The sequence below is a fragment of the Equus przewalskii genome, chromosome 1 (genome assembly GCF_037783145.1).
Source record: "Equus przewalskii isolate Varuska chromosome 1, EquPr2, whole genome shotgun sequence".
Classification (NCBI taxonomy): domain Eukaryota; kingdom Metazoa; phylum Chordata; class Mammalia; order Perissodactyla; family Equidae; genus Equus; species Equus przewalskii.
In genome coordinates, this window is record NC_091831.1 from 90,221,658 (window position 1) to 90,249,180 (window position 27,523).

General features: G+C 52.5%; 1 protein-coding gene and 1 long non-coding RNA gene across 2 annotated transcripts in view; one reads left to right on the plus strand and one right to left on the minus strand.

Moving 5' to 3' along the window:
- The window catches only part of TMC3 (transmembrane channel like 3), a 35,858-nt gene extending 8,826 nt beyond the window's left edge, over positions 1–27,032 (plus strand). The window contains exons 5-22 of the mRNA XM_070617165.1: positions 1,279–1,385; positions 2,096–2,194; positions 2,283–2,425; positions 3,800–3,947; positions 4,859–4,902; positions 6,848–6,995; positions 8,372–8,481; positions 11,081–11,159; positions 12,320–12,565; positions 13,239–13,367; positions 13,658–13,725; positions 15,523–15,651; positions 17,765–17,875; positions 18,582–18,707; positions 19,354–19,432; positions 20,585–20,627; positions 22,421–22,676; positions 23,734–27,032. Coding sequence (XP_070473266.1) covers positions 1,279–1,385; positions 2,096–2,194; positions 2,283–2,425; positions 3,800–3,947; positions 4,859–4,902; positions 6,848–6,995; positions 8,372–8,481; positions 11,081–11,159; positions 12,320–12,565; positions 13,239–13,367; positions 13,658–13,725; positions 15,523–15,651; positions 17,765–17,875; positions 18,582–18,707; positions 19,354–19,432; positions 20,585–20,627; positions 22,421–22,676; positions 23,734–24,580 — 2,912 coding nt within the window. The 3' untranslated portion in view covers positions 24,581–27,032. The remainder of the gene's footprint in view (positions 1–1,278; positions 1,386–2,095; positions 2,195–2,282; positions 2,426–3,799; positions 3,948–4,858; positions 4,903–6,847; positions 6,996–8,371; positions 8,482–11,080; positions 11,160–12,319; positions 12,566–13,238; positions 13,368–13,657; positions 13,726–15,522; positions 15,652–17,764; positions 17,876–18,581; positions 18,708–19,353; positions 19,433–20,584; positions 20,628–22,420; positions 22,677–23,733) is intronic.
- LOC139082979 (uncharacterized) lies at positions 10,765–13,149 on the minus strand. The gene is made up of 3 exons (XR_011539404.1): positions 13,037–13,149; positions 12,074–12,152; positions 10,765–10,893 (listed from the first exon to the last, which is right to left on the minus strand). It is a non-coding gene; the product is annotated as an uncharacterized lncRNA (long non-coding RNA).
- Positions 27,033–27,523: the final 491 nt, after the last annotated feature.

Genomic DNA, 27,523 nt, shown 5'->3' on the forward strand with positions numbered 1-27,523 from the left:
CAGCTGCTGCCCCACCCAGAGCCCCTTGCTGGGCTGGTCCGTTTCTTCTCGTCTGCTCTGAGTGTTGACCCCTAGGACCCTCAACTGCCCACTGGTGTAGAGGATTACCTTTGACCTGCCCTGTTCCACATGCTGGGCACACATCACCCGGACCCCGGCCCCCTTTGTCCTGAAAGCACGTCCTCACTATGTCACGTCAGCTGAATCCTTTCCTCAGGCTCTGCTTTCAGGAAACCTGACCTCAGACAGAAACTACTTATTGTGGAGTTATTTACCCCAGCGAAGACCCCACCTAGTGAAAAGCGGGGACCTTCCTAAATGTCAAACTGTGGGGGATAGGTTAAATAAATCGTGGAAAATTCATCTGATGGAACAACAAAACTCACTTTACAGAAGAATATATTTTGCATGAGAAAATGCTTGTAATATATTGATAACAAGATGCATGTTGAAAGATGCCAATTTTTAAACAAAAAGATTATACGTACAGAATAATGATGGAGGGTTACACTAAAAAGTCATGAGAGGCTGATTCTAGTGGTGATTTTAACTTAGTGATCTTGGAATAGGTAATTCTTTTGTTTTCTTTGTAATGTTTTGTGTTTTCCTATTTATTCTGACAAACAGGAACTAGATTTGAAACGAAAATTCAAGAGAAGTTATTTTTTGAAGTAGAGAACAAATTCGCCTACTCCAGAAAGTGAGCAGAGTCAGGCACGTCTTCTTCTAACTGCTTCTGTGCTCCCTTATTTTTTCAATAGAAATCTGTTTTTAAACACACTTTTTATTTTAGAATAAGTTTAGATGAATAGAAAAGTTGCAAAGAGAGTTCCCATAACCCCTTCACCTGGTTTCCCTTAATGTTAACGTCTAGCAAATCGTTATTTATCTTGAAATCAAGACAGAAGAATCCTTAGAAAAATTCTTAGAATTCTCAAAACTATGCAAAATAAAAAAGAAATAGATCAAATTCTCAAAAGATGCTGATCCTTCTGAACAGACACAAAATGTGGTAAATCTGATAAAAGCCTTTTAGACGAATATGTCATTAGGAAAATCATTAACTTAGGGATTTTTTTCTGTATGTATGACTGGTAGATATTAATGAACATCTTCATCCATCTAAATGGCCATTTTGGGGGACCCCCTGGTTAGTACAATTACGGCATTCTTGGTCTACGTCCTGCTGATTAAGAAAAATTAGTGTTGCTTCACGGAGAACTTCCCGCCCTGTGAGGGTTTCATATGAACTGTCCTTATTGTCTTGTCTTTCTTTAGGTCATTTTGGATCGGGCGTTGCCTCCTATTTCATATTCTTGAGATGGCTGTTTGGAATTAATATTGTGCTCACGATTATGACAGGTGCCTTCATCGTCATTCCAGAGGTAAGAACTATTTCAGGAGAGAAAAAAGAGCTGTTTGTTCAAAAGAAGAAATATTAGACCCATAGCTTAAAACGACTTCATGTAATGACGTCCCCCTTTACCCGTGCGGGAAGGAGGATCTGTGCCACAACAGCACGCGGCAGACTCCTCCTGCAGAGGCCGGAGAGCAAACACTGCAGTCTTGTGAGCCATAATGAGCCCGGCTGCATCCCGATAAAATGTTATTCTCAGATGCTGAGATTGGAATTTCATATAACTCGTGCGTCACCAAATATTATTCTTTTGATTGTTTTTCCCAATCATCAAAAAACGCAAAAACCACTCTTAGCTCTCCAGCCCTACAAAAAGAGGTGACAGGCTGGATCCAGCCCGGGGGCCAGTTTGCCAACATCGTGTTAAAATAAAACCCGTTTCTCAATTCAACTTCATCCTCACAAAAGAAACGGGGCGGTTTCCCATGCCATCACAGAAACCCAGTGACCTCAATAATCCACGCGGCTCAGGAGAGGACACCCAAGCAGTCCCTGATCAGGCAGAAAGAAAATCTGGCCGCCCGTGGTTAATTTTCCATCAACGAGAATCAAACAGGAATCTACCCCTAGAGATCGCTCCTGTGCAGCATCTTCTCTGGCGCGTGGAGGTCTGCTGCACCTTTTCTTCTGGTCGCCTCCACCCAGAGGACCACGTGACATCCTTTCCTCTCTCACCAGCTCATTGCCGGCCAGCCCTTTGGAAGTACGGCCAGCAAGACCATCCCTCAGGAGCACGTAGCTTCGGCCCAAGACCTGGACACTGTCTGGTCCCTGGGGGTGAGGCCAAGGCTTGACCAGGCTCCTGCCTTGAGGGAGGGGGTGAACGGGACCTGGAGTCGGAAATGACACGCGTGCTTTCTTTCAGGGTTACCTGCAATACTCAGTCCTCTTCTATGGCTACTACGGCCGGGAGCGGCGGATCGGCAGGGCCGGCTACCGGCTGCCCTTGGCGTACTTCCTGGTGGGGATGGCCGTGTTCGCTTACAGCTTCATCATTCTCTTGAAAAAGTACGGCTGCCTCCATTTCTCAAAACGCCTGCCAAGAATGCCGTGTATGGTCTCATTCGGTGTCGTTGATAACCCTGCAGAGTTAAGGCATAACCATACCCATCTCACAGACGAGGAGACCGAGGCTGAGAGAGAGACACTCATTTCAACCACCACTGACAACACGTGGTGCTTCGTCCCAGGTTCCATGTTGGGTCTGGAGAGACGAGTCAGGTAGACTCACCAGTTAAGGTCGATTTAGGCAATGTAGGAACTGCATTAATAGAGGTATGAACAATATGGTCTAGGTGACCAGAGGTTGCAGAAAGCCAAACACTGTCCTGTGGCTGTAAGTTTACCTGCAAGACAGCCACAAATTCTGCACCATCCGAGCTTGTCTGTATCGCGAGGCGGTTCGCACGTCTGGTCCCCCGTCAAGGCTGACGGCTGGGGTTAGGGGTCCTGCTCCCTCTGTGGGTCCTGAAGCTACTCGCTTTCCCTCTCTGGCCTCAGCTGTAAAATGGGCAGGTTGGCTCAGAAAAATGCAGGCTTCTCTTGGGGCTTTCACATTCTGTGCCTCCCTGCGGGAACCAGAGAGACACAGACCCCCGGCAGGCTCTGAGCCCAGGAGAACCCGGCCCCTCCCCACGCTGGCTCGCCTGCTGCCTCTCTCTGCGCTGTGCTCGTAGTCTGACTTCACGACCCTGCCTCTTGCGGCCTCTTAGCAAAGTGCAGAGAGAAGTGCTTGGGGTAAAAAAAAACCATAAAACGGTCATCATCGGCATCATCTTCTTCAAACAAAAACCGGAAGAGATAGATACACGGTGACTCGGGGCCTTCGGTTCACAGGAAGTTTTCCAGCTTAAAAAGCTGGAAAATGCTTGTAATCTTATAAGGGGAGAAATGGGCTAAAGGACAGGGACTTCCCCTGAGAGGGCCCCTGAGTCCTGCTTCACACACATTCTGAGAACGTCCTGTGCAGGAAGGACCCCACGCGCTCTGTGTGGCCCCACAGGGTAGAGTTACCCTCAGCGGACGGGTGCTCAAGACTGATTCAGCTCCAAGGGGAGAATTAATGTCACAGTTGTGGCCGCACGGAGCCAGAATGGCCAGCGCCAGGGCGCACACACCTCTGGTGACCTCCTGGCCACCGCCGTGAGGGAGCACCTGTCATCCAGGCTCCCCCATAATGGGCCATTGCCGTTTCCACGCTTTTCAAAGGGCTCGGCGAGGACGCGAGCGGGGGCTGCACCCTGCCGGTGCACTGCTGGCTTCGCCCAGAGGCCTGGTTCTGATCCTCCAGAGGTGCTGTGTGGGCTCGCAACGTGGCTCGCAGTGGCTGAGCCCGTTGCTGACCCTGTTCCTGCCTGACGGGTCCTCCGTCCTTTTTCTCAGGATGGCGAAGAACTCCCGCACCAGCCTCGCCAGCGCCTCCAATGAGAACTACACCTTCTGCTGGCGGGTCTTCTGTGCCTGGGATTATCTCATCGGCAACCCAGAGGCCGCAGAGAGCAAGACGGCCGCCATCGTGAATAGCATCCGGGTGGGTGAGGAGCCCGAGGCTGCGAGGGGGACAGCGTGGAGTCAGGGCTCCCCGGACCAACGCCCTCAGGCACGGGAGCCGCTGGCCCCCTGCTGGAGGAGCCAGCCCCCTCTCGTTGGGTGCACATGGACCCGGGCAGCTGTCTCCAAGGAGAGGTGACATGCCCGCCGGGCACCAAGCAGGCCGGTGGAGCGCAGGAAGAAAATAGGGGAACTTACCTTCAGTTTTTTCTTTTTTGAGGAAGATTAGCCCTGAGCTAACACCTGCCGCCAAGCCTCTTTTCCTTTTGCTGAGGAAGACTGGCCCTGAGCTAACATCCGTGCCCATCTTCCTCCACTTTATATGTGGGACGCCTACCACAGCATGGCTTGCCAAGCGGTGCCATGTCCGCACCAGGGATCCGAACCGGCAAACCCTGGGCCTCTGAAGTAGAATGTGCGAACTCAACCACTGCGCCACCCTATTTTTTTATTTCATCCTTCTAAAATTTCAATTTGGGTATTTTTGATAATTCGCACAATGGTTACTACCATATGGCGTGGAAGTCCCTTGTAAATTAATAGATACATTTCATTGTTAATGTAGGAGACACACAGTCAAAAGCATTCAGAGAAGGGTCTGCTGACCAGCACAGATGGCTAAATGGTGCCCCCTTCTGAGAAAAAGTTTATCTAGATAGTTCCAATTGTCTAAATAATTGACTCCTCCATCTCCTCTTTCTTCTTCCCAGTTTCCTTTTTTATCTATTTATTATTGTATAATGCGTTTGATATCAATAGGATCTTAGAGTGAAGTCTAGACATCGAGGTTGTGAATAAAATACTGAATAAATCTTTATCATAGAATATTTCTACAGGCTTATGATGAACGACAGTGCTAAGCTCTAACGCTACGTGTGTCTTTCGTTAAAGGAGGCGATACTGGAGGAACAGGAAAAGAAGAAAAGCAAAAACCTGTAAGTACCAAGACTCCTCACACTGACTTCGTGGATAAGCTGTTTTGATTTGGTACCAGAATTGCCAGGCCGTCTACACCCTATTTTCACACATTGTCAGGCAGCTCTTCCTTCTTCCTGAAGTCTGTCCTCTCGTGAGGTGACACGTGGGGACTCCACCGTGTTCCATCGCCATGTGGAGGAGCGGCTCCTCCTTCCGAGGATCCAGTGGATGGTGAGAGTTCTGAAGTCGACCAGCTTCCTATTCCTCTACTTAGATGATAGACAAGTATTTTAGCACCGATTTCTAGTTAAGCCAAGAGTAATTTTATTTAGCGACGTCTCTGAGGTCGTGGACACGCAGCGTGCAATTCTTGCTGACAAGCCCTCCAACGGGACCCTCAGGTTTGAGTTCTTCTCCAGGTTTCGAGGGCTCCCTGGTGAGGGCGAGGCCTTTCGACCAGAGGACTGAGGACGCAGAAGGGCCTTTGCAGGGAAGGGCAGCGACCTCACGGGGCAGACACACCTGCTCATCCTGTAGCCTCGCTGGCTCATGAGCCCCACGGTTGGTTTCCATGGTGCGAGAGCCTGTGCAGAGGAGCGCTGTAGCAGGGTGCTGAGCATGCACGCCCAGCCTGAGAGCAGGCGAGGAAGTCGTGGGCGAGTTGGAGGGTAGATTCCAGCCCTCCCCTTGGCATCAGCTTCCAGGGCCTGGGAAACTCCTTTGACCTTCCGGGGCCTCCACGTCCCCTCCTAGGACGTGAAAAGTGGGGTCCCTCAGGGCTTCTCGGAGGGCGGAGCCGCCCGCCCAGGTCAGAGTCAGCTGCCAGCCAGTGCTGACGATGCAGACGCCTCAAGCGCCCACCCCCGTGTGCTAAACCAGGACCTCCGGGAGTGGGATGCAAGAGTCCTCGTTTCCAGCAGGTCCTTCAGACGCAGGTGACTTTTACGTTCCCTCCAATCTGAGAACCACAACCATCCTGAGTCTGTTCCCACACGGAGCTGTCTGATTCCGCGATCCACGGCTCCGGGCAAACAGGAGCTGTCTGATTCTGCGATTCACGGCTCCGGTCAAACAAATCAACAGACACCTGTTTCGCATCTCCCTTCCACAAACGCGTTCTGAATCCTCCTGATTCTGTCAAAACCTGAGGAAAATAGCTGGGTAGGAGGCATCCTGGGATATTCAGGGTGTTACAACAGGATGTGGAAGGAAGAGGGCAGGAAGGGGGAGATCCGGCCATCGAGGGGCTGCCCCACCCCAGGCCGTCACCCGCATTTTCTGCTGCAAACACCACGAGGACCAGCAGTTGCTGGAGGGGGAAAGGGGGACCCCAAGTGCATGACCCGCCTCAGGGGACCATGAGGGCAGAATGACCTTACAAACGATGCCAACACGGCCTGGGGAGGAGGGAGTTGGGAAACACCAGGACGGTGTGAGTGGACCTCGCTCTCTCAGGTTTTCCATCCCCAGGGCTCCGTGATTCTCTATCTAGGTTTCTCCCTCACAGGCAACTCTTCTCATTCCTCTTGGGAGCGAGTTTCCTCCTTGTGCAGATAAAGGGCTAAGAGGCTTGTAGAGGGAGGTGTCATGACCTCCCAAGGCCGCCCAGAGGGTGAATTGCCCCTTACGGAGGGGATGGTGCACCTGGAATGAGGCCACACCTCCTGCCCCAGCCCCTGCGGCCAGCGGGCTCTGCAGGCTGGTGTGCACACAGCCCTCGGCCTCCCACGGGTGCCTGGTGCCCGCTGGCCGGCTCCTCTGGGGTGGCCGCATGGGGCAGCTGGCTGGTGGGTTGGATTTCTCACTCACTGTTGATCTCCTCAGGAACGAGAAATTCTGAGGCAGGTAAAAGATTCTTCAGGCAGAGAATCCACTTGGCGGAAAATCACTGGAATTGTCTGTGCACCGTGGCGCCTGGCACAGACCCCGTGTCCTCGTCTTCACGCCCGCCTCTCCCCGCAGAGCCGTGACCATCTGCCTGAGGGTCATTGCCAACATCCTGGTGCTTCTGTCGCTGGCTGGGAGCATTTATCTCATCTACTTCGTGGTGGACCGGTCCCAGAAGCTGGAGCAGTCCAAGAAGGAGCTGACGCTCTGGGAGAAGAACGAGGTACTCACGCACATGCGGCCGGCCCGTCTGTTCCCGCGGGGGTCCTTAAATGAGTGAGTTAGAAACCTCCCCATGCAGAAATGTCAGTGCTCTTGTCCCAGTGCACGGGCTGCAGGGCTTCCAGCCGAGCGGCCACACCAGGCTCGGCCAGATGCTTTCTCTGATCTCGGTTGGGAAAGAAAATACCTTCAAGTGTCCGAATGGCTTGTACCTTTGAATTCTGCTGAGTGCACGTTGCTTTGGTCTTGTGGTTTCTTCCCACACACGTTTCCAGAAATCGACGTCACCCGCAGACCTGCGTTGACCACCGCATTGTTTCCATCGTGTGTCAAAGTTGACCACGTGCCAGCTGTTGTACACCCGGGCAGCTTCCGTATTCTAAACTATGAATAACGCTTCCCACACTAGCTCCACACCAACGGCTGGTTTTCAAAATCTCATTCCCCTCCATTTATGTGAATATTCCCGTGAATAGAAAATTACCAAGAGGAAGGTTACGAGTGATGTTATAATTCTTAATATAATATATATAATATATAAAAATATAATATATAGCAATATAATATATTAATTCTTAATAATATAGGGTCCTGAAACCTTGGTTCAATTTACCTGCAAATATTTGAAAGGCAGAAATAGCACAAATGCCACCTCTCAGACTCCTACAAAAATGATATCATCCGTGGGGATTAAAAAACAAAGTGTGTGATGCTTATCAATTTATCCTCAGTGGGTGATAATTTCTCAAAATCTGAGACTACGTTAGATATTCTTTTGCCATAACTCTTCCTATTTTAGGTCAGTTCAGCAGGTGATGTAAATACGTGCCTGTGGGTTTACAGACAGATAAACTTTTAAAGACATACTCAGAAATTATTTCTTCCTCCAGCTCACACCTCTTGTGCACCAGCTCCATCTCCCCTTAGATTTGCCCGCAGTGCGGAGAAACGAGCTCCAGGCATAATTCTCGGGATAATTAATCTTCCGTGTGCAGAAAGCATATTAAATTAACTCTCAGCCTTCCCTTTTCTGCTCTTAATTGTTGCTGTTGTTTCCATCTTCCATCCAAGCCCAGGGAAACGTGAACAGAATGACATGGTAATTGGAAGATGTGGCAGAAATGATAGTGAGTGCCAAATGGCACGCAGGAGTGTCTTCCGGTGGAGGAGCGTTCCTAAAAGGAATGAACCCACGGTGAAGCGGGAGTGGCCTTTTGAAACCGCTAATTAGCAGAGATTTGGGGCAGGTTTTCGGTGCAAGAACCACGTGTCTCTGAACTCCCACTGACCAGCTATTAGGCTAAGGACCGAACGGGAGGGGCATGAGGCTGGGCTGGGGGCTGGGGTCGCTCAGGTCTGCGTGTGCTCTCCCGGCAGGTGAGCGTGGTCGTCTCCCTCGTCACCATGCTGGCACCATCCGCCTTCGACCTCATCGCCGCCCTGGAGATGTACCACCCTCGGACCACCCTGCGCTTCCAGCTGGCCAGGTAGGGGAGCCCCGCTGGGAAATGCCACTTTGTGGGTCACTCGTCCGCCGAGCCGAGGGGGGAACCTAAGTCCTGTGAGAGCCAGGGCTTGCTTCGTTCCCCCCAAAAGTTAGCAGAGAATTTCCCTCGTGGATGCCTCTCAAGAAAAGCAGGATGCCACAGAGAGAAAGGCAGGAAGGAGGAGGGAGAGACGAGGGGGCAGGAGAAGAACCAGGAGGGCAAGGGTACGAGAAATGGATGCAAAGGTAATGAGAGAAGAAGAGGAGGACGTGGAGGAGGAGGAGAGGGAGGGAGAGGAGAGAAGAGGAGGCACAGCCAGAAAAAGCAGATCCAGGAGAAAGAGGACCGGAAAGACGATGGAAAGCCTGCCTGCTTCTCCTCGTTGCCGAGTTCCTCCGTGGATCGACTACGAGCGGTGAAAGAACTCCGGGTCATTCTTCCAGATACGAGATGAACATAAATAATGCTTTGCTAATAATTCCCAAAAGCACAGACTCACAGGTTCTTGAGGACATGCCGGGGAGCGTCTGGGGCCGTCGGGATGGTCGTGGGTGTGGCAGCAGGTGGCGAATGCAGACCTGAGCAACATGGGGCAGGTGAGTCTGCGAGGACGTCCTGAGACACAGCCCATGGGGTCAGGACGACACACGTCATTTTTTGGCACCTGCTTCATCTCTGTCTTCCCAAGAAACCAGCCTCTCCTTCCTGGAGCTGTCGCCTCTCTGTGAATGAAACGAGGAGGTCTGGGCGTGTCATTAGGTTGGAGGGGCAGCGGGCGCTGTCAGAGCTCTGACTGCCTCCCACCCACCCTCGTCTGCTTCTCTCTCCTCGTGCTTCCTCTTGTAACACTGATCACAAGCGAAGATCACGCTCGACCCCAGGACAGAGTTCCCACGGGCCACTTTGGGAAGAGATGCTCCCACTCAGGGGTCGGCAGACGTCTTCTGTAAAGGACCCGACAGTCAATATGTTGGGTTTTGCGGGTCGCACGGTCTCTGTCCCACCTGCCCGGCTCTGCGGCTGGAGGTGAAGGCCGCCCTCGGCGAGATGTAAACGAGAGCGTGGCGTGTCCCTCGCAGCCCCGTTGACAAATAGGGGAGGGTGGCACTGGGCGTGAAGGCTGCAGTTTGCCACCCCCTGAAATCCAACTGTCACTTCAAAGAAGGAAAAACAAGACTAGAAGGAGCGAGGGGTCTGCGGCGCCTCTTGACCAGGGCAGTTCTGGATGACGCTCGGCCCCCGGCTCCGCCCCTGGGACTGTGCGCTCCCGTCAGCACCTCTTGACCTGGGAGAGGCAGGCGCCTTCCGCGCTCCGTCCTCACCAGCAGGCGTCGAGGAGAATCGATTCTGTTATTGCATTTGGTCTAATGGCAATCCTATTACGCAGATTGGCCTCGTTATTCACGTGCAAAACTGAAGAAACAGAGGCATCAAGAGACTCACCCGAGACAAATTAGGCCTAATTCTGGTAATGAGAGCAAGACAATTATTTTGGTTCCATCCACTAATCAGCAGACGGTGTTACCTTCCATCCAAGACTCAGGGAGAACCAGAGCGACGGGCCCCCAAGAGGGCAGGAGACAAGATCCTTCGCTCTGCCTTTGGCCAGCACTGGCTGAGTCTCCTTGGGGGCCTGGCCCCTGACTAGGTACCTCGAATGCAGAAAAGCTCCCAGCATGAGGCCAAGGGCATTGCTCCAGTCCCACAGGGAAAGCCAGCGTGAGTCACAGGGACTCCCGGAGACGCCCTGGCCCCGCTCTCTGCTCACCCCAGGAGAGGAAGGGCCTCCTTTCTCTTTGTCACCCACTGGCTATGGTTTCGTGATTCTCAAGTGCTGACCATTGTCCCCTGGGGTCTTTGCGAGCCTTCCATTTTCCTTCCTCATCTCAGTTTTTCAGGACAACCTTCTGATCAGACTGAAGGCTGCGTCCAGAAATTCCCGGATGCATTTCCCAAACCATCCAGCTCAGGCGAGGCCGGCACCAGGTGTGGGTCGTTGGCTGGTGGAGGCCATTCTGGCAGATTCCAGGCGGTGTGGCTGTGCCCATGGTGCCTCCCGCTTCACCCCTCAGTGCATCTGAAGGTGCAGCCTGTTTCAACACCTGACCCCTGAGACCTGAAACAGCGCACTGCCTCTGCTTAACCGTGTGCACTTGGACGGGTCGGTGGTTCAGTGCACTTGTCCCTTAGGTGGGGTAATAACGATGCGTAGCCCACAGAGTTGTGAGAATCAGGTGCGATAATGCTAGAAAACCACTTTACAAACCAGAAACTGTGACACAGAGACACGTACAATTGACGGGACACCTCAGAGCTCTCTTCCCACTACACTGTGCTTCTTAAGTGCTGGTTGAGGACGGGCTGCAGTGCAATCGCCGGGGAGGCTGTAAGATTCCCAGACACCATGCGGACCTGCAGAAGAGGGTGGACTCAGGAATTCCGTATTTTTTAAAATGCACCCAATGTGATTCTGAGGGAACCCAAGGGCGGCGGCTACAGTCTTAGCATAACCACAATAGTCCCCCCTAAATTGTGCTGGGTCGAGGCCCATGGGCTGCCCTGTGTGGGGCTGTGTCTCAAGATGGCTTGTGGCTTTCAGGGTCCTCGTGCTGTATCTGGGGAACCTCTACAGTCTGATCATCGCTCTCCTGGACAAAGTCAACAGCATGAGCACCGAGGTGAGTGCTCCGTCCTGCACGGTCGCCCACTCAGCCACTGTCGCATGTGCACACAGGAGCACGTAGACAGACGTGCACCCGCAAGTGCACACACACGCACACATGCACATGCACGCATGTACACACAAGCATGTAGACACGCACCTGCACACACACGCACACATGCACACGCAGGTCATCACCATTGTTGATGTTTACACTCCCTTCGTCATGTGCAAAGCTCAGCTCAGTTGAGGTCTTCTCAAGGTCAGAATGGGAAAATTGGCCCCATTGCCAAGATAAAGAAACTGAGGCCGGGGTTGATGGCTACAGAGAGGCAGTGCCGGGATGAGCCCCCGGCCTTTTGGCCCCGAATATCTTTCCACAATTCTACCCCATTCCCTTGAATCCCACGGGAGACGCCATCGATAGCCATTGCAGATGGTCACAGGGAGCGTGGCCCGCTGTGAGACTCACTCAGGGAGCTGGGAGAAGACGGGCCCCTCGTGGGGCACAGCTCAGAGTGGGCCCGCTGCCAGCCCAGCGTGGGCATCCACTCCCAGCCCAGAGTAGCTTTGGAGCTCGAGTTAAAGCTGCCCCACCTGTGAGGGTGTCCCGATGCGGGGAAGGGAGGCACAGAGGACAAGGAGCTCTCTCAGGGCTATTTGCCCTGACCGCACGGAACTAGCACCAAATGCAGGCGGCGTACAAGGCGGAAGAGGCCGCAGGCAGTGACGGCTGCACGCCAGGCTTTCCTGTTGCATAGACTGGGTCCTCGCCCGCACCGACCAGCAACAGGAACGTGGGCGCTCGACTTCCACTAGCTGAGCTCCAGTCTTCTCCTCTGTGATACGGGGTCATCATCCCTCCCTGACCCTCTCGTGAGGATGGGAAGCGATAACATGTACCAACCTGGGACCGCCTCTGACACTTACTAGGGACGGATGAATAGTGTCCATCACAGCTCTGTGTTCATTATCGGGGCAGACTTGAGTTGAGTGGCCATCTGCCAAGCTGGAGACAGAAAGGGAAAGAGAGGTGGAGACAGTGAGAGACAGAGATACAGAGACAGAGAGAGGTTCTGCCCAACAGCTCAGTGATGCCCTTGGTGGCTGGGTGGGTTTGTGTTTACAGCTACGTGGACAATCTTCTTTTCTTCCTTCCCCCGTTCTCGCCCCCAGGAAGCTGCTGCCAAAAACAGCACGAGTCCCTGGGTAGATTCCACCGTCATCTTTGCCACCAGGACAGCCCCTGAGGAAGGGAAATGGTCCACACCTGGGCCCGGGATGGGGCTCAGGAGAAACAGCACGTGGGCCCTGGAGGAAGCTGGCCTCCCGACTTCCACCCCGCCTCTCTCAGAGGACAACAGGACCACCGTCTACACCCAGAGGCCGCAAGACCAGTGCTGGGAAACATACGTTGGGCAGGTGGTTCCCCGTCCCCCTGTAAAGCCTTTCCTCATCTGTTTCGTCCCTTAACTCCAGCAACTCTCTGAAGTGTTGCCATCCCCGTTTTATAGAAAAGCAAAATAAGCTTCGGGGAGGGTTTACGGTTTTCCAGGCCTCAAAGTTAATAATAATAATTGGTGCAAAGCCTCAAGCAGTGTTGACTGTGCACCAGGCTCTGTTCTAAGTGCTTAGTCCTGTAAGAGTCCTATTATTACCATCCCTTTAAGCACAGATGAGGAAACTGAGGCACAAGACATTACATAACTTGCTCAGGGACATAAATGGTAGAGAGCAGAATGAAGGCCCGAACCCCGGCGTCTGCTCCAGTCTCTGTGCCCTGCCTTCCACCTTCGACACCTCAACTTGTAGAGAAGCTCAAGCCCGAGGAATTATCCCATGAAATTGAGTCCCAGGCCCCGAGTAGCCTCCTGTGGCTACAGAACCACAGACCTGAGATGCTCTCCCGGTTTCGTGTAATGCTGGCCTTGGGTGTCAAAATTCAAATTAGCAGATATTTACTGAGCATCCATTACATGCCGTTGGAGAGGCCCAGTGGTTCAAGCCCATGGGCATGAACAGAGACGGGGGCAGGAAGGAAGAGGTGGGCAGTGGAGGGCAGGACGCGGAGGCGTAGAGGACCCCTGTGTTTCAGGAGATGCTGAAGCTTTCCATCATCGACATGCTCTTCACGGTGGCCAGCATCCTGCTCATAGACTTCTTCCGAGGGCTTTTCGTTCGGTACCTGAGCGACTACTGGTGTTGGGACCTGGAAAGCAAGTTTGTAAGTAATAGGCTGTGTCCACCGAGGACGTTCATCTGGCTAGATCTACGCTTTTTTGATGTCTAGACTGGGAGACAGACGTGGCCGAGGGAAAATACGTGAGGGAGGAGGGAAATGGCGTAGACGGCTGCGTTTCCATTTCGTTCTTACCTGTTCTGTTTGCTGAGACGACCACCCAGACAATGATCTCTGCTGACGTGGACAAGAGTCTATGTGTGTGACCATCGGGAATTGCTTTATGCAAAGAACTATGGAATGTTTTCTGATGCGGGAGTTCATTTCTCTTGTAGCCTGAATACGGGGAATTCAAAATAGCCGAGAACGTGCTGCATCTGGTCTACAACCAAGGGATGATCTGGTAGGTGTCAACGCCTCTTCTTGGCTTTGCTTACATCTCCGCTGGGCTAAAGTTTGAATTTACTTCCTCTGGTTGGGATGTGACCATAAGAAACACAATCATAAGAATTAAGAAGAACACAAACAGTCTCTAATTGAAATGTTTCACATGGATAGTAATTTTTTTAATAAAAGTAATGGTTTTCTAAAAACATTTTGCAGAAAGGAGTGGTGAAAGGAAACAGTCCATTTTTAGGCCACTATGATTACAGCCAAAAATATCTGCACAGGAACCGATGGGGAGGACCAGGGGAAGCCCGGAGAAGAGGCCGCTAACCCCCCAGGGGGACTTCTAGGCGTGGCCAGCCCTGCCCTCAGCCACCCACTGTCCGTCCCCTGTGCGTCCACGTTTTCACTTAGACACTGAGCCAGGGGCACGGCCATCCCTGGACTGCAGACCCACCCTGCGGAGAGGCCGGAATCTCGGGAAGTCCGTCCACACAGGGCGACTTCCGGCCAATGCAATCCCATTCCCAAAGACAGCAAAGAGCTCAGAGGGGCGTCTGGTCCACGTAGATGTGTGTGTTTGGGGGGCCAGCGGAGAGCTCCCCAGGTCACCCCTTCATCTCTGGTTTTACCTCCTGGACCACAGATAGTGCTGTTTGTTAAAACACAAGCAAACAGAGAAAGAACAACTTCGAATGTTCCGTACGTTCAGAAAACACAACCTCTCTTCATAATCCTTCCGTGAAACACATGGGAAATCGAGAGCTATAAAGTGACATTCCTTCAATCAAATTCTATATTCCCACAGTCTACTTCTTTTGAAAAATATTTTCACAGATACAGTATTAAAAATAACACGTGACATTTGGTAGACATAAGACACTGTTATACCTGTAGTAACAAGTTTAATCCTTATAGAAACCCTATAAGGTAACTAATATTATCTTCTCCATTTTAAATTTGAGGAAATTGAGGCACAGAGAAGCTAAGTGTCTTGCCTAACATCACACAGCCAGTGATATTTTGCCCGCCATCTGTGAGAAACAGAAAGTTTCTTTTTAAAAGCTTTTACTTATTAAACATTTCCGTATGTCTACACTTATTTTCCTACCGCTAAGTCCAAATTCCGGAAGTATTGTGTTGAATACACATCCAGTATAAACAGGTGTAGCCTTAAAGTTGGAAGGTCTGGATTGTATTCCACACATGACACCATCTGCAGGGTAACTACGTGTCCGTTTCCCTGGGATGGTCCAGTTCTTGCCTGTCATTCCAGATCTGTCGCTCTCAGAAGTATCTCAATTTGGATGATACAGGGTCGCCCTTTTGTTAGCAACATGTCTTCGAGGAAACCACTTCATTTCCTTGGCCCCGCCCACCATGCTCTATAAACTTTGGTTATTTCTCCCTCCTTTCATGATTGCAGCAGATTAAATGAGCTGAAATGTGGGAGGGTGCTTGGCACCAGGCCCAACAGAATAGCTGCTGGGTGTACGCTGACCGGACCTGAAAGTCTGTGGGTATTAACACAGCCCTCGGCACCGACGGGCGAAATCTAGAGCTTGCCCCAAACTGTGGTCTCCTATCATTGGCCTCCTAGCAGAAGAGGGCTTTTTCTTGCTAACTGTGAAGACAGAGACAAGCAGGGCAAAGAGGATGTTTTAACTCACCTGCAGAAGTGATTTGTGTCTGAAGGCGGAGGGTTGGGGTGTCAGAGCTTTGGGGGTTTCTCCCGTTCTTTAAGCAGAGCGTCTCAGAACCCTTTTAGATGGGAAGAGAACCTACGCTGACTAGCCGCCCTTCCTGGTTCCAGGATGGGGGCCTTCTTCTCCCCCTGCCTGCCTGCCTTCAACGTCCTCAAGCTGATCGGGCTCATGTACCTGAGGAGCTGGGCGGTGCTGACCTGCAACGTGCCCCACCAGCAGGTGTTTCGAGCCTCCAGGTCAGTGGGAGTCGGGTCGGCTTCAGACCAGAACTCGTATCGTCCACGTCGCCTGATCCAGGCCAACCTCCAGCAGGGGGGTCTCCCCAGCTCTCTGCCTGTTGCAACCTTGTCTGTCCTCCAAATTATTTCCTCCCTGAAGCCATTTCCTACGCCCCACCCTTGGAATGAATCGTCATTCCTCTTAAGCTCATCACATATTTTCTTAAGCTTTTTCCTGAAGTTTAACAATCGTTTAGAAAGTGCACGAATCGTAAATACCCAGCCTGAGGAATATTCACAAACTGAACACGAGCATGCGACCAGCACCCAGATCGAGAACATGAACGACAACCAGAAGCGCCCCCTTGTACTCAGCTCCAGTCCCCACCGACTTCTGCCTCCACAATTGGTTTTGCCTGGCTTTTGACTCCCCGTGAACGGAGTCGCACACGTGGGAGCTCTGGTTTCTGCCTTATTTCCCCAGATATTGTCCTTGTGAGGTTCGTCTCATTGAGCAAGCACACCTCTGTTTCTCCACCCGTGCTACTTTCGATGGGCACGTGGGTTGTTTCAACTATCAGCTGTAGTGAAAATTGCTGCCTTGAGCATCCTCAGAGGTGCCTTTTCTCGGGCGCACATCTAGGAGAGCAGCTGCTGGTCGTGGGGCACGCGAGCCTCTAGGAGACGGCACCTGTGTCACTTCCGCCAGCCTTCTATGGAGCCTTCTAGAGCTCCGGTTGTCCCACAAGCTTGCCGACACTTGTTCTTGTCTGTGTTTTCCATTTTAGCCATTTTGGCGAATTCACAACACATTTTTGAACTCCTCGATCAGAGCTCATTTATTTTATCTTGAAATAATAGTTATTTATGTGGGGGGGTATCAGCGGCTTACAAACTTTTTGACTATAACCTGAGTGACAGTGTGTTTATATTTTACTAGTGACCAGGACACATACATGCACGTGCTCATACGTCTGTATGTGTTTTTATAGATAATTCACATAAGCATGTGTATATCCACTTACATGTACATGTATACATGCATGAATACCTGTGTATGTACATATAAATGAGTACGCACACAAATGTATACATATGATATAGAGAGAGAGACACGGGAAGAGGGAGGGAGAGAAAGCTGTCACAAATTAACACCTACTTACTACATCCCGTGCAATCTTGTATTTTCTACTCTGTTCTGGTCCAGTCTACTTTCTTAAAGAGAGACAGAGAGAGCTGGTGGACAGTCTCTAGGTGGACTGACCACTCTGTTTTCAGAACTGTGTACAGGGCCTTGAACACCAGGTGGCTCTGTGCCACCCCAGGAGAGGCCTGGACCGCCGAGCTCCCTGACACCAGCTTCGAGCCCGGGGCCTGGGGCTCAGTGATGCAGAACATCTACCCTGTGCAGCCAGGAGCAGAGAGGATGAGAGGCACATCCTAGTGAGAGAGTCAAGAATCTGCCGCCCTCAGACACAGGAGACAAGCTCAAGGCTGGGAACGGGGGAGGGAACCCTTAGGGGGAACGGGTGCGTGGGACAAAGGTTCATGACTTTTCCATGAACTGAGCTCACTGGGTGGAGGCCATGGGTTCACCACTCCCACATTTTGAGTTGGACAGGCACCCAGCAAATGTTTAGTAGGTGAGGGGCCGGCCCGGTAGTGCAGCGGTTAAGTGCGCACGCTCTGCTTTGGCGGCCCAGGGTTCACCGGTTTGGATCCCGGGTGCAGACAGGCATCCATTGGCATGCCATGCTGTGGTAGGCATCCCACATATAAAGTAGAGGAAGATGGGCACGATGTTAGCTCAGGGCCCGTCTTCCTCAGCAAAAAGAGGAGGATTGGCAGCAGATGTTAGCTCAGGGCTAATCTTCCTAAAAAAAAAATTTTTTTTAATTAAAAAAAAATGTTTAGTAGATGAACGGGTTGGGTTGGACGGTCTGTGAAGTCCCTTTGACCCCTGATTTCTAGTTTGCCAAGCTGCCTGTGACCTAGGACTGACCCTCTCTTAGGCAGGATTCTTCTGTTTGCAGGGTCAGGGCTAGGCTTCTGTGTCGGTTCTTCGGGCATATGTCTCATCGGCAACTGGCTGTAGAGTGAACTCAACACGTGGCACTTGGTTTCTTTGCAGATCCAACAACTTCTACTTGTCAATGCTCCTGTTTATGCTCTTCCTGTGCATGCTGCCGACCATTTTCGCTATCGTCCGATACAAGCCATCTCTAAACTGTGGGCCGTTCAGGTGAGTGACTTTGGTTCCCTCGGCTCTGCCTGGAGTCGTCGAAGGCTGTGGGAAGGACCCCTGCGTTGAACTGAACTCTCCTTCTGGCTCTCAGACCAGGTTAATGACACGGAAAGATGTCAAGCCCCTGGCTTTCCATCTGAGACCAGTGCGCTGTGTTGACCAGCAGGCCACCCTGGAGCATGATCCTCTCTGTGCTCGCCTTTAACAGATACGGCCCATTTAAAAACCAGAAAGGAGCAACACTGCTCCAGGGCTAGAAAGAAAGTCTACCTGGTCCACCTTCCCCTCCCAGAACTCAGAAAGCTTTTACCAAAAGTTGGTCCACCTCCTTTTCCATTCTGCATTATCAGCTCCATCAAGGCAGGAATCTCGAGGTACCTTTGCCCAGCATTCGCTTTAAGTCAGCCTTGATACAGAATACGTGTAATATTTAGAGTCAGTCTTTGTATACGTTGTTAAAACACACACACACGCAAAATGTGACTATTGGCCCCGCCTTCAGACCCACATACTGACTAGATGGCCACTTGCTCTGTAATCGTCTTGGGAAGGTTGTGTATCTTTTACACCAGGATATTTTCTCTCGCTCTGTCACCGACTTGGAGGACTGGACGGCAGCCATGTGGCCATCTTTCTGACGGCTCACAGCATCCTTCTGCCAAAAGCAACCCCATCTGGGGATAAACGCTCTTCTTTCTCACAGTGGACAAGAGAAGATTTACGACATTGTGTCGGAGACGATAGAGAAGGACTTCCCGGCGTGGTTCGGCTCCGCGATGGGGTACGTCAGCAGCCCCGTGGTCATCCTGCCAGGCGTGCTGCTGCTTCTGTGAGTACCGCCCACAGCTTCCCCACCAGCTTTGGGGGATTTCTGCACGTTTGGCCAACAAGAAACCACCACTTTCCAATGATGATATAAAGTCAGTGAATCCATCCGAAAGCCGCTGATGGAGCCCAAGTATCTAAGTGGGGACCCTGACTCACGGGGGAGCCGCAGAGGTGATGTGGCTGATCTGTCCACAGCACGCGGGCAACCTGAGGCCACTGTAATGGGGGTGGATGCCATTATCATTGTCTTATTCTACGAACTCTAAATAATCTAGAAAAGGAATTTTTCAATTCAGCTGAGTGGCTTCTGCTTGCTTTGGCTTAAAGGAAAAGCAACAGCAAGCAGATCCAGGACTCGCAGCTCGATGCAGTGTAAAACGCCCCTCCCATCGGTGCTCCTTTCTTAGAGCAGAATCCCAGGTCACTGGAGGGTGCCGTAAAAAGCAGGAGGAAGAAGGGAAGGACGAAAGGCAGGGGGCAGGCTCGAGAGCTCGCCGAGGCCTTTTGTCCTCAGTGAGGGGTCGGTGGGTGGCCCACGTCTGGCCTGGGAACTGCTGGTTCCTGCCACCCACTGTGCAGGGAGCCTGGCCTGACAGGCCCACAGGCCTGCCGGAGCGCGCTCACCTCCCCGTGCCGTTCCCTCCCAGCTTGCTCATCTACTACCTGCAGAGCATCGCCAGGTCCCTGAAGCTCAGCAACCACCAGCTCAAGATGCAAATCCAAAATGCAAGTATTGAGAAGTCTGTGCTCTCGTGCATGTGCGTCAGCCCCTGACTGGGACACGTGAGGCCACAGTTTGAAATAACAGGGACTCTGGACCCCACCCTAGGGTGCAAAGCCAGCCCTCCCCGCCAGGATCTCCCAGATCTTTCTAAGAAGGCCCTGGGTCAGCTCCCGTCGGCCCAGGAGGGAGCCTGCTGCCATTCCTCCTCCACTCCAGGCCACCCCACTGGCGCCCTGAGCCTGTCAGCGGCCCTCTGTGGCCACACCGAGCCCTCAGTGTGTCGGACTCCTGTGTTGGCCGTGCCAGGCTGGGAGGGGGAAGGAAGGATGGTTCCCTATCCCAGAGAGCTGAGACCTCCGAGCCCAAGGGCACTGCCTGGACATAAAGATACAACTGTTTCGTATCTTTTAGACGCTGCTTGTCGTCACCCTCTCTCCCATCCTTAGCACTCAACAGTCAGAGCGAGACCAACACTCCCCATCCTTCCACGATTCCTCCTCCTCGCACCCAGGGCTCCCCCAGGGCCAGGACCAGGGCGAGGCGAGAGAGGCACCAGGATGCCAACTCAGGGAGGCACAGACGCTCAGGGTCCCACCGCCCCTGCACTTTCACAGCCCCGACAGTGGGCAGCTCCTTAAATTTGGCCCCTGAGCGCCTCACTTACGTCACCCCAGTCCCAGAGCCCCGTGCAGAGAACGTCCGCCTTTTCCAATTTTTAATAAAATAACTGCCATGAATATCCATTCATGTAAAGAAACACCAACTCGTTCATGTAAATAGTCAAATAAGAAATGCCTTTGGAGTCACAAGGGGCATTTTTATCGAAACGTATGTCTCCCGTGTGGTTGGTCCATATTTTCTCTTTTGTGTCTCAGGCAAAATATTATTGGCAGAATCTAAACATGGTCCATCAAACAGCTGCCCCTAAAAACAGAACTGGCTAGGGATAAAACTCCAGCTCTCAGCTGTCAGAGTTTATTCACTCAGGTGACAGGCCTGAGTCCAGAGCACACGGTCACCAGGTGGCTGCAGGCGTTCAGGCCTGGCCCAAGGTCAGAGCAAGGAGGCACACGTCATTTTCCCCCCAAGAAAAGTATTTGTTACTGCTTCCTGCTACATCTAAAACAAACATATGATTATCGTTTGTATTTTAGGCAAGATCTGAAGATAAGAAAAAGGTTGCCCAAATGGTAGAAGGTAAGTACACAAAAGTGGCTGATGTCTCAGTCTGTGGCATTTAAAAATGTAGCAGTTTAAGGTACGCTAACGATAAAAATTCCTGAGAAACTTTTTAACTGGGCGCAATACAATAAAATGTAGGGATATAAATTTTGGTTTAAATCTACAATTTTTACATCGTACCCAGGCCTGTGAATAACTCCAAAATGTGTCTGAAATCAGAAGGAAATTTTGAAGGAGGAGAGATAAAGCAGCACAAAAGTCTGGGGGAAAAACTTGTAAGAATGTCTTCATCTTGTTCAGTTTTGTGTACTTCCTCTCAATGGCCCGTTTCGGATATCTTTCTCCAGGGAAGGCCTGCACACTCTTTATTTTTTTCCCTCCCCAAAGCCCCCGGTACATAGTTGCACATTTTAGTGGTGGGTTCTTCTAGTTGTGGCACGTGGGATGCCACCTCAACATGGCCTGATGAGCGGTGCCATATCCACCCCCTAGATCTGAACCAGCCAAACCCTGGGACACCAAAGCGGAGCTCGCGAACTTAACCACTCAGCTACAGGGCTGGCCCCACACACTCTTTTTTAAAAGGACTCACCTGATTAGGTCAGACCCACCCAGGATAGTCTCCCTTTTGATTAACTCAAGGTTAATTGGTCAGAGACCTTAACTCTTCAGAATCACTTCGCCCCTCCCCAGGTCTCTGCCCCAGGGTCCAGCCTCCCTAGGTTCTGTTCTCTGTCCCCTCCTGCAGAGAATGCCAAATGGGCAGGCTCAGCCACGAAAACAGATCCCCCAGTGAGAAACCCAAACCCCACGGGCCCAGTTTTGCTTCTCATCTTCTCCAGCTGCACCTACACAAACTCTTCCCACGTGGGCCCGACCAGGGAGCGGGAAGGAGCCTCCGGGCAGAAAGGACGAGACGTCGGGAGCAGGAGTCTGATGTGAAGGGTGGGAACATGGGTGGGCACAGCTCAGAGGAAGCGTGTCTGCCCCCTGGGACCACTGATGGTGCTGTGAGCCAGAAGGATGCTAGGCAACATTCACATGGCTCAATCCATATTCTCCTTCAGAAAATGAATGCGAATGAGACCCCGAAAGCCTCTGTGGGCCAACTCTTCTGCCCGTTTAATTCTGAGCTAATGGGGAAGGGTTTATTCTCCTCCAGGAAAATGCCCGATACAAAGTCTGGGGCCTCAGGGTTATGCTCGCCCCGTCTGCCTTTCCAGAGAGCAGCCTGTAACTGGCAATTGCTGTGGGGAGAGACGGCGGCTCTTTCTGTGAAACCCCACTGTCATTGTCAAGTGTTATTTGCCCCTGGAGCATACTTAAGCTTAGTTCCGGTTGTCTTCAAAGATTAGGATCTCTGCAGACGTTCTCAGGGTCACCATTTCATTGTCCGAAGCCCATTTTCCAGCTCAAGGCCACATTCATTTCTCAGAATGCTCTGTGAACTGTTTCCAAGGCATCATAATTGTCACATGAGCTTTCTCAGGTCCCTTGTACAGATAAGGGACTAGAGCCCCACAGCTGCTGAATAGCCCACATCGCCTCGTGGGGCATCAGCAGGTGTGTCTGCAAAGCTGCGGGTGCATTTGCTTCCTCCAACACTCCCTTCCAGCCCCGAATGTCTGTGAAGAAATGACTGGAACCACAAAGTGTTTGCGGCCCACAGGTTGTGTGTGTCTGCAAGTGTGTCCTGCTGCGTGTGGACCCCACTGTTGGAAGTCACACTTCCAGCTAAACCGACCTGAATGTGCGCCCCCCACCCCCACGGGGGGCCCCTCTTCTCACAGCCCTGCCTCTTCCCGCAGCCCGAATCCAGACGCAGGACGAAGGCGCCAAGAGGCTTGCGAAGGACAGTGACCTTGGCAGCCAGCTGTCCTCAGCTCCCTCCGCCACTCCCCAGAACGACTGCACCGCGGTCAGCTTCGACTCACCCAGTGGCAAGAGCGGCAGGGTGGAGGCCGTCGCCCAACCCACACCCTGGAGTCCCGGGCCAGGGACCAGCAGTCCCAGTGCGTCACTTCCCGGCGTCTCCAAATCCAGGCCAGGGCAAGATGGGAACAGGTGAGCTCAGGGCCGCACAGCAGGACATCTCCTCCTTGACGGAGACCCCGACCAGCAATGGCCCGAGCCACACGGTGCAGGGCACACAGCCTCAGGGATGGGAGGCCCCAACAGGGTCAGGAGGCAGGGCCACTGAATCCTGTTTCTGCCAGAAGGCCACGGGGTCAAGAACTGCAGCAGCTGGTGTGAGAAGAAAGGGAGGGACGGAGTTTGGCAGACGGGGCAAACCCTTCCTCCTAGGCCTCCTGCCATGTAGCCTGGAGGCAAATCTTCCTGCCCACCCGGGGGATGTACTTCTACAGCCCAAGGAAAGAAAATGCCTTTTAAAATGTTTTTCTCTTTTATTTTTTTAACTCCAGACCGGCCATATTATTGGCAAGGTCTTTAGATCTTAGCTCCAGGCTGGCCCAGTTCTAGGCAGGAGCATCTCTGTATTCTAGGGGGTCAGTTGTTCCAGCCTCACTTACACGGAAGGAAGCAGGAGCCCGGCATTCCCTCCAGAGGGATGCACTGACCCAAATGCACATGGAGAACCACACCTGATCTGAAAGGAACACAGTGAAACCGTGTAGATGAAACACAGGGAGTGCTGGTTTGGGAGGGTTGGGTTTTTTTTTAAAAACAATGACTAAGTTAACAGAGAACTGGAAATCTCACTACGTGAGGGGTCATCTTCAGTCTCTCTGGGGCCTTGACCAGGAGGAAGGATTCCGACAAACCCGGGTGGGCCCAGGGGACGCGTCCTTGAAGGCTGTGTGGCAGACGGTGGGGAGCAGTGTTCCTAATATGTGCTCCACAAATATTGATCCCACTATGTGCTCCATAATGCAGCATATTAGCAAAACACCTCTGCCCTCCCCACTCCGTGGAGATTCGCGGGGCACGTCTGAGAATTCCCGCCGTGGAGACACCTGGAAACGCTCCTAGGCACGCGGTCCGCGGACCCTCCTCCACCCGCGGCACCAGGCTGGGCGAAGACGCAGGGAGAAGCGATGCTGGAGCGGGTGGGGCTCTGAGAGCACTCAGGCCACCGGGCTTGACCACCCCTGTCTTACAGGTATCCACGGGGTCCGGGGACCAGCACAGGAGACCGTCCCAGGAACCGAGCCTGCACACCTGTCACGTTTGCAGAACGCCTCGGAGACGCTCACTCAGAGCCTCTTTACCGAAGAGACTTCTGGCGAATCCACCCTCCTCTTCCTGGACCGGGGGTCTCGGGCCCGGGGCCACATGGCCACAGGCCCCACGCCCCCAGGTACTATGTCGTCAATGAGCGTGACTCTCACAAAAAGCCCCATCAGACTTTCTGGCCGGAGAGACATTTCAAGATCGACGCCTTAGGGGACGTCGTGGAGATGTTCCCCCGGAATGTGCGGCCCTGTGGGTCCCGGGCGCCTCAGCCGGCTCGCTCTCCGCAGCTGAGTGACGAGGAGGAGGAGGAGACGCTGAGGAGAGAGTGGGTCAAGGGGTACTTCCACCCTCGCTCCCTGATCGACCTCCACGGGGCCCCCCATTTCTACGTCGGTGAGAGGTCAGGGAGCCAGACGCTGGCTCCCGAGCACCAGGGATGGGGGCTCTGTACGTCCTGGAACGACGGTTTTGAGGGTCCCCTTGACAGGCCGGTGTACATGCACAGAAAGCCGCGCCCCCGGAATGTCCAGCACCTGCAGCAGCCCCCGAGGCCCAGGGCCAAGCCCCGGGGTGAGCCGGCCCTCACCGAGTCTGACTCCATGTCGGCAGCCTCCAGCAGCGACCCGCAGAACAGCGGCACTGACCAGTACCTGCAGATCACGCCCAGCCCGGGCAAGTTCTCCAGGCCTGCCGGCCCGCTCACAAGGAGGAAGGCTGTGTCCAGGCAGGAGCTGACTGCAGATCTGAGCAACCTGATCTGTTCGAACGTCTAGGGCTCCTTCTGGGGTCCCATCTGTAGCGAGTCAAGCCGTGTGGGAGCACTGATGCGCTCTGACAGCATGTGGACCCTCCCCTCCTGTAAAGAGACGACACACCCTGAGGGGCGCTGGAGACCGTGGGGCGCATCCAGGCCTCTCAGCTGCCGGCTGCAGCCCCCACACTCACGGGGCCACGACTCCCTGTCCTACAATGGCCACCTGCCATGGGTTGTTCCTGGGGCCTCTCTGCGTCCAGCACTTCCACACATTAGACCATCCTTTCAAAAAGCTTTGGGATGGCAAATCGCAGGCAAGCCGGACGGCCCCTCCCGATCGCAGAGGCCTCACGGGAGATGTCTGTGTGTCCTTAATCGCGAGGGAGCTGTCCATATTGCGAGGCCCTCTTTTGCACACAAAATTCAGTCCTCCCAGAGGAGTGCCCAGAAATGAGGCGGCTGTCCTTAAATATTCAGAGAGCTGAATTAGTTCATATAAATAGTCAGTTTAGTAACGACAAGAGTAATTAAAATTTACTGGGATCTCCCTCTACTGTTCACTGAGCTGTGTGTCCATATTAATTAGCCAAGGCACTTGGATGCCAGGGAACGAAATCTCCAAGGCGGATGGGCTCCTTTGCTTGCAGAGGGTGGGAGTCAAGCTGGCTTCAGGTGCAGCTGGACCAAGGGCATCCAACGTCTTCAGGATTCTGTCTTTTCACCTCTCAGCTGGACTGCTGTTTGTTGACCTCATTTTCTCCTACTGCCAAGTCCCTGTGGCAGGTGGGGGAGGAATTCACGGCCACAGAAAATTCCCGGGTTAGGGCACCCAGCCAACGAGCCAGGGAAAGAACAGACTCGTCGTTTCTCAGCTCACATCATCTTCACGTTTGTGGCTGAGGCCTTTGTCACCGGCATCATGAGGGTTTGGGCAGCAGTGCGTTCAGCCGGCCATGGCAGCCAGAAGCACCCCCCGGTCCTATTTCCAGGACAACTCTTTTTGCTCTAAATTGCGTCTTTAAGTTCGCTGTCTCCCCCACCAGCCCGTGAGGACCTTCAGGATGGGAATGGCGTTTCTTCTTTTTTTTGCATTCTCAGCTATGGACACATAATAGATATGTTTTCTGTGGCTGCATAACAAATTTACCAGCTTAAAACCCACATTTCGTCTCACAGTTTCCATGGGTAGGGAGGGCGGACGTGGCCCAGGTGCGTGCCCGCTCAGGGTCTCCGTCCGGGTGTCAGCCAGAGCTGGCATTTCCCCTGACGCTAGGGGTCCCCTTCCAAACTCATGTGGCTATTGGCAGAATTCACTTCCTCAAGACTGTTGGAATGAGGCCATCCACTCCCAGAGGCTGCCACGTTTCCCTGCCACATGGTCCTCTCCACAATGGGGCTGTGTGCATCTTCGAGGCCAGCAAGAGTGGGCCTCTTTGGCACCCGATCTCTTTTTCCAGGAAGGCCCGGACTCTCTTTGGAAAGGACTCGCCTGATTAGGCCAGGCCCACCCAGGATCATCTCCCTCTTGATTCACTCAGAGTTAATTGTTCAGAGATCGTAATTACATCTTCAAAGTCACTTTATCTTTACCACATAATGGAACCTAATCCTGGGAGTAAAATCTCACCATCTTCACAAGGGCCAGTACACACAAGGAGATTTCACAGGAAACGTGCACTGGGGGGCAAGCACCCTGGGCGCCATCTCAGAATGCCGCCTACCGTAGATCCTTAACACACACTTGTTGAATGTAAAGGGGTGAAGGAAGGAATGAATGAACTGTACTAACGAATGAATCACAAATGACGTAGCAACAGGGTTACAGTCCGAGATGGACTGCCAATTCGAACCAAAAAGAGAAATCCAGTGTAAATAACGCCTTTTTAAAAGTACACACAGATGGGCACTCCTCCCCAAATTCATGAAGAGGTGTGCACAGATTTTTGGATCTCCTCCCACAACAGATCCAGAAGGCGGTGGTCTGCTCAAGACGAAAGGTCCCACAGGCGGTGGGAGCGTCCTCTGTGACGGAGGTGTGACGAGGGCTTTCCTGATGAGAGTCCCCTTCTATGTGCTTGGTCTGGGGCTGTGGCCTGGAGCTCCCGGGGACGTTGACACACATTTGGAAAAGGCTGGCCCTGCCTCTAGCACCTGTGGGAGCTCCTGTGTCCGAGTGGGAGCCGCTCCGTGAGCACAGGAGGAGAAGCCGGCTCTGCAACATTCCTAAGAAACAGGGTGTTGCCCATACACACCCAGGGTTGCAAGGATGTTTACCACCTCCCAGGGTGCCACACAGCCCACACCTGCCCTGGCAGTTAGTACTGGGCTCTGCTTAATTTAGAGAAATTTAAAAGGTGCAGAATAGTAGAAAGACTGGTGTGACAAGCACCTGTATTCCCACTGCGTCAACACTGTTGAAATTTTATTTCCATGTAGTCATTTTATTATCATTAAAGAAAGTATTACAGAAATAATCAGTCTGCTCTAATGCCCACACTTAGTTTCATTCCCCTCACGCTACCAAGAGTTTGGCGTCTGTCCGTTCGGTCAACTTTATAGCTACATACGTTGTGTACGTGTGTGTAAATATATATTTGTAAGCATCCATCAGCACGTTTTACTTAAGTCAACGCTCTCATCCCACATGTATTGCACATATTTATGTTTCTGCGGTCTGTTGAAGAAATACAGATCAAGCTCACTTATTATAACGGTTGCATAGGAGCTCATCATGGAAATAAACTCACCATTTATCCGTTTCTTGTCGACGGACCTTGAAATCATTTCCACATCTTTGCGGCTGAAAATGAGGTTGCACTAAACATCTTTCACACGGCCTCTACCACACGTGCAGAAGTGGGTGCTGGTTCTCCCAGAGGAGACGCCCCTAGTTCGCAGGATTTCACTAGCTGCCCCTTTATTCATCTCCCTGAGCCCAGACCCTGTGCACACTCCCCCTGTG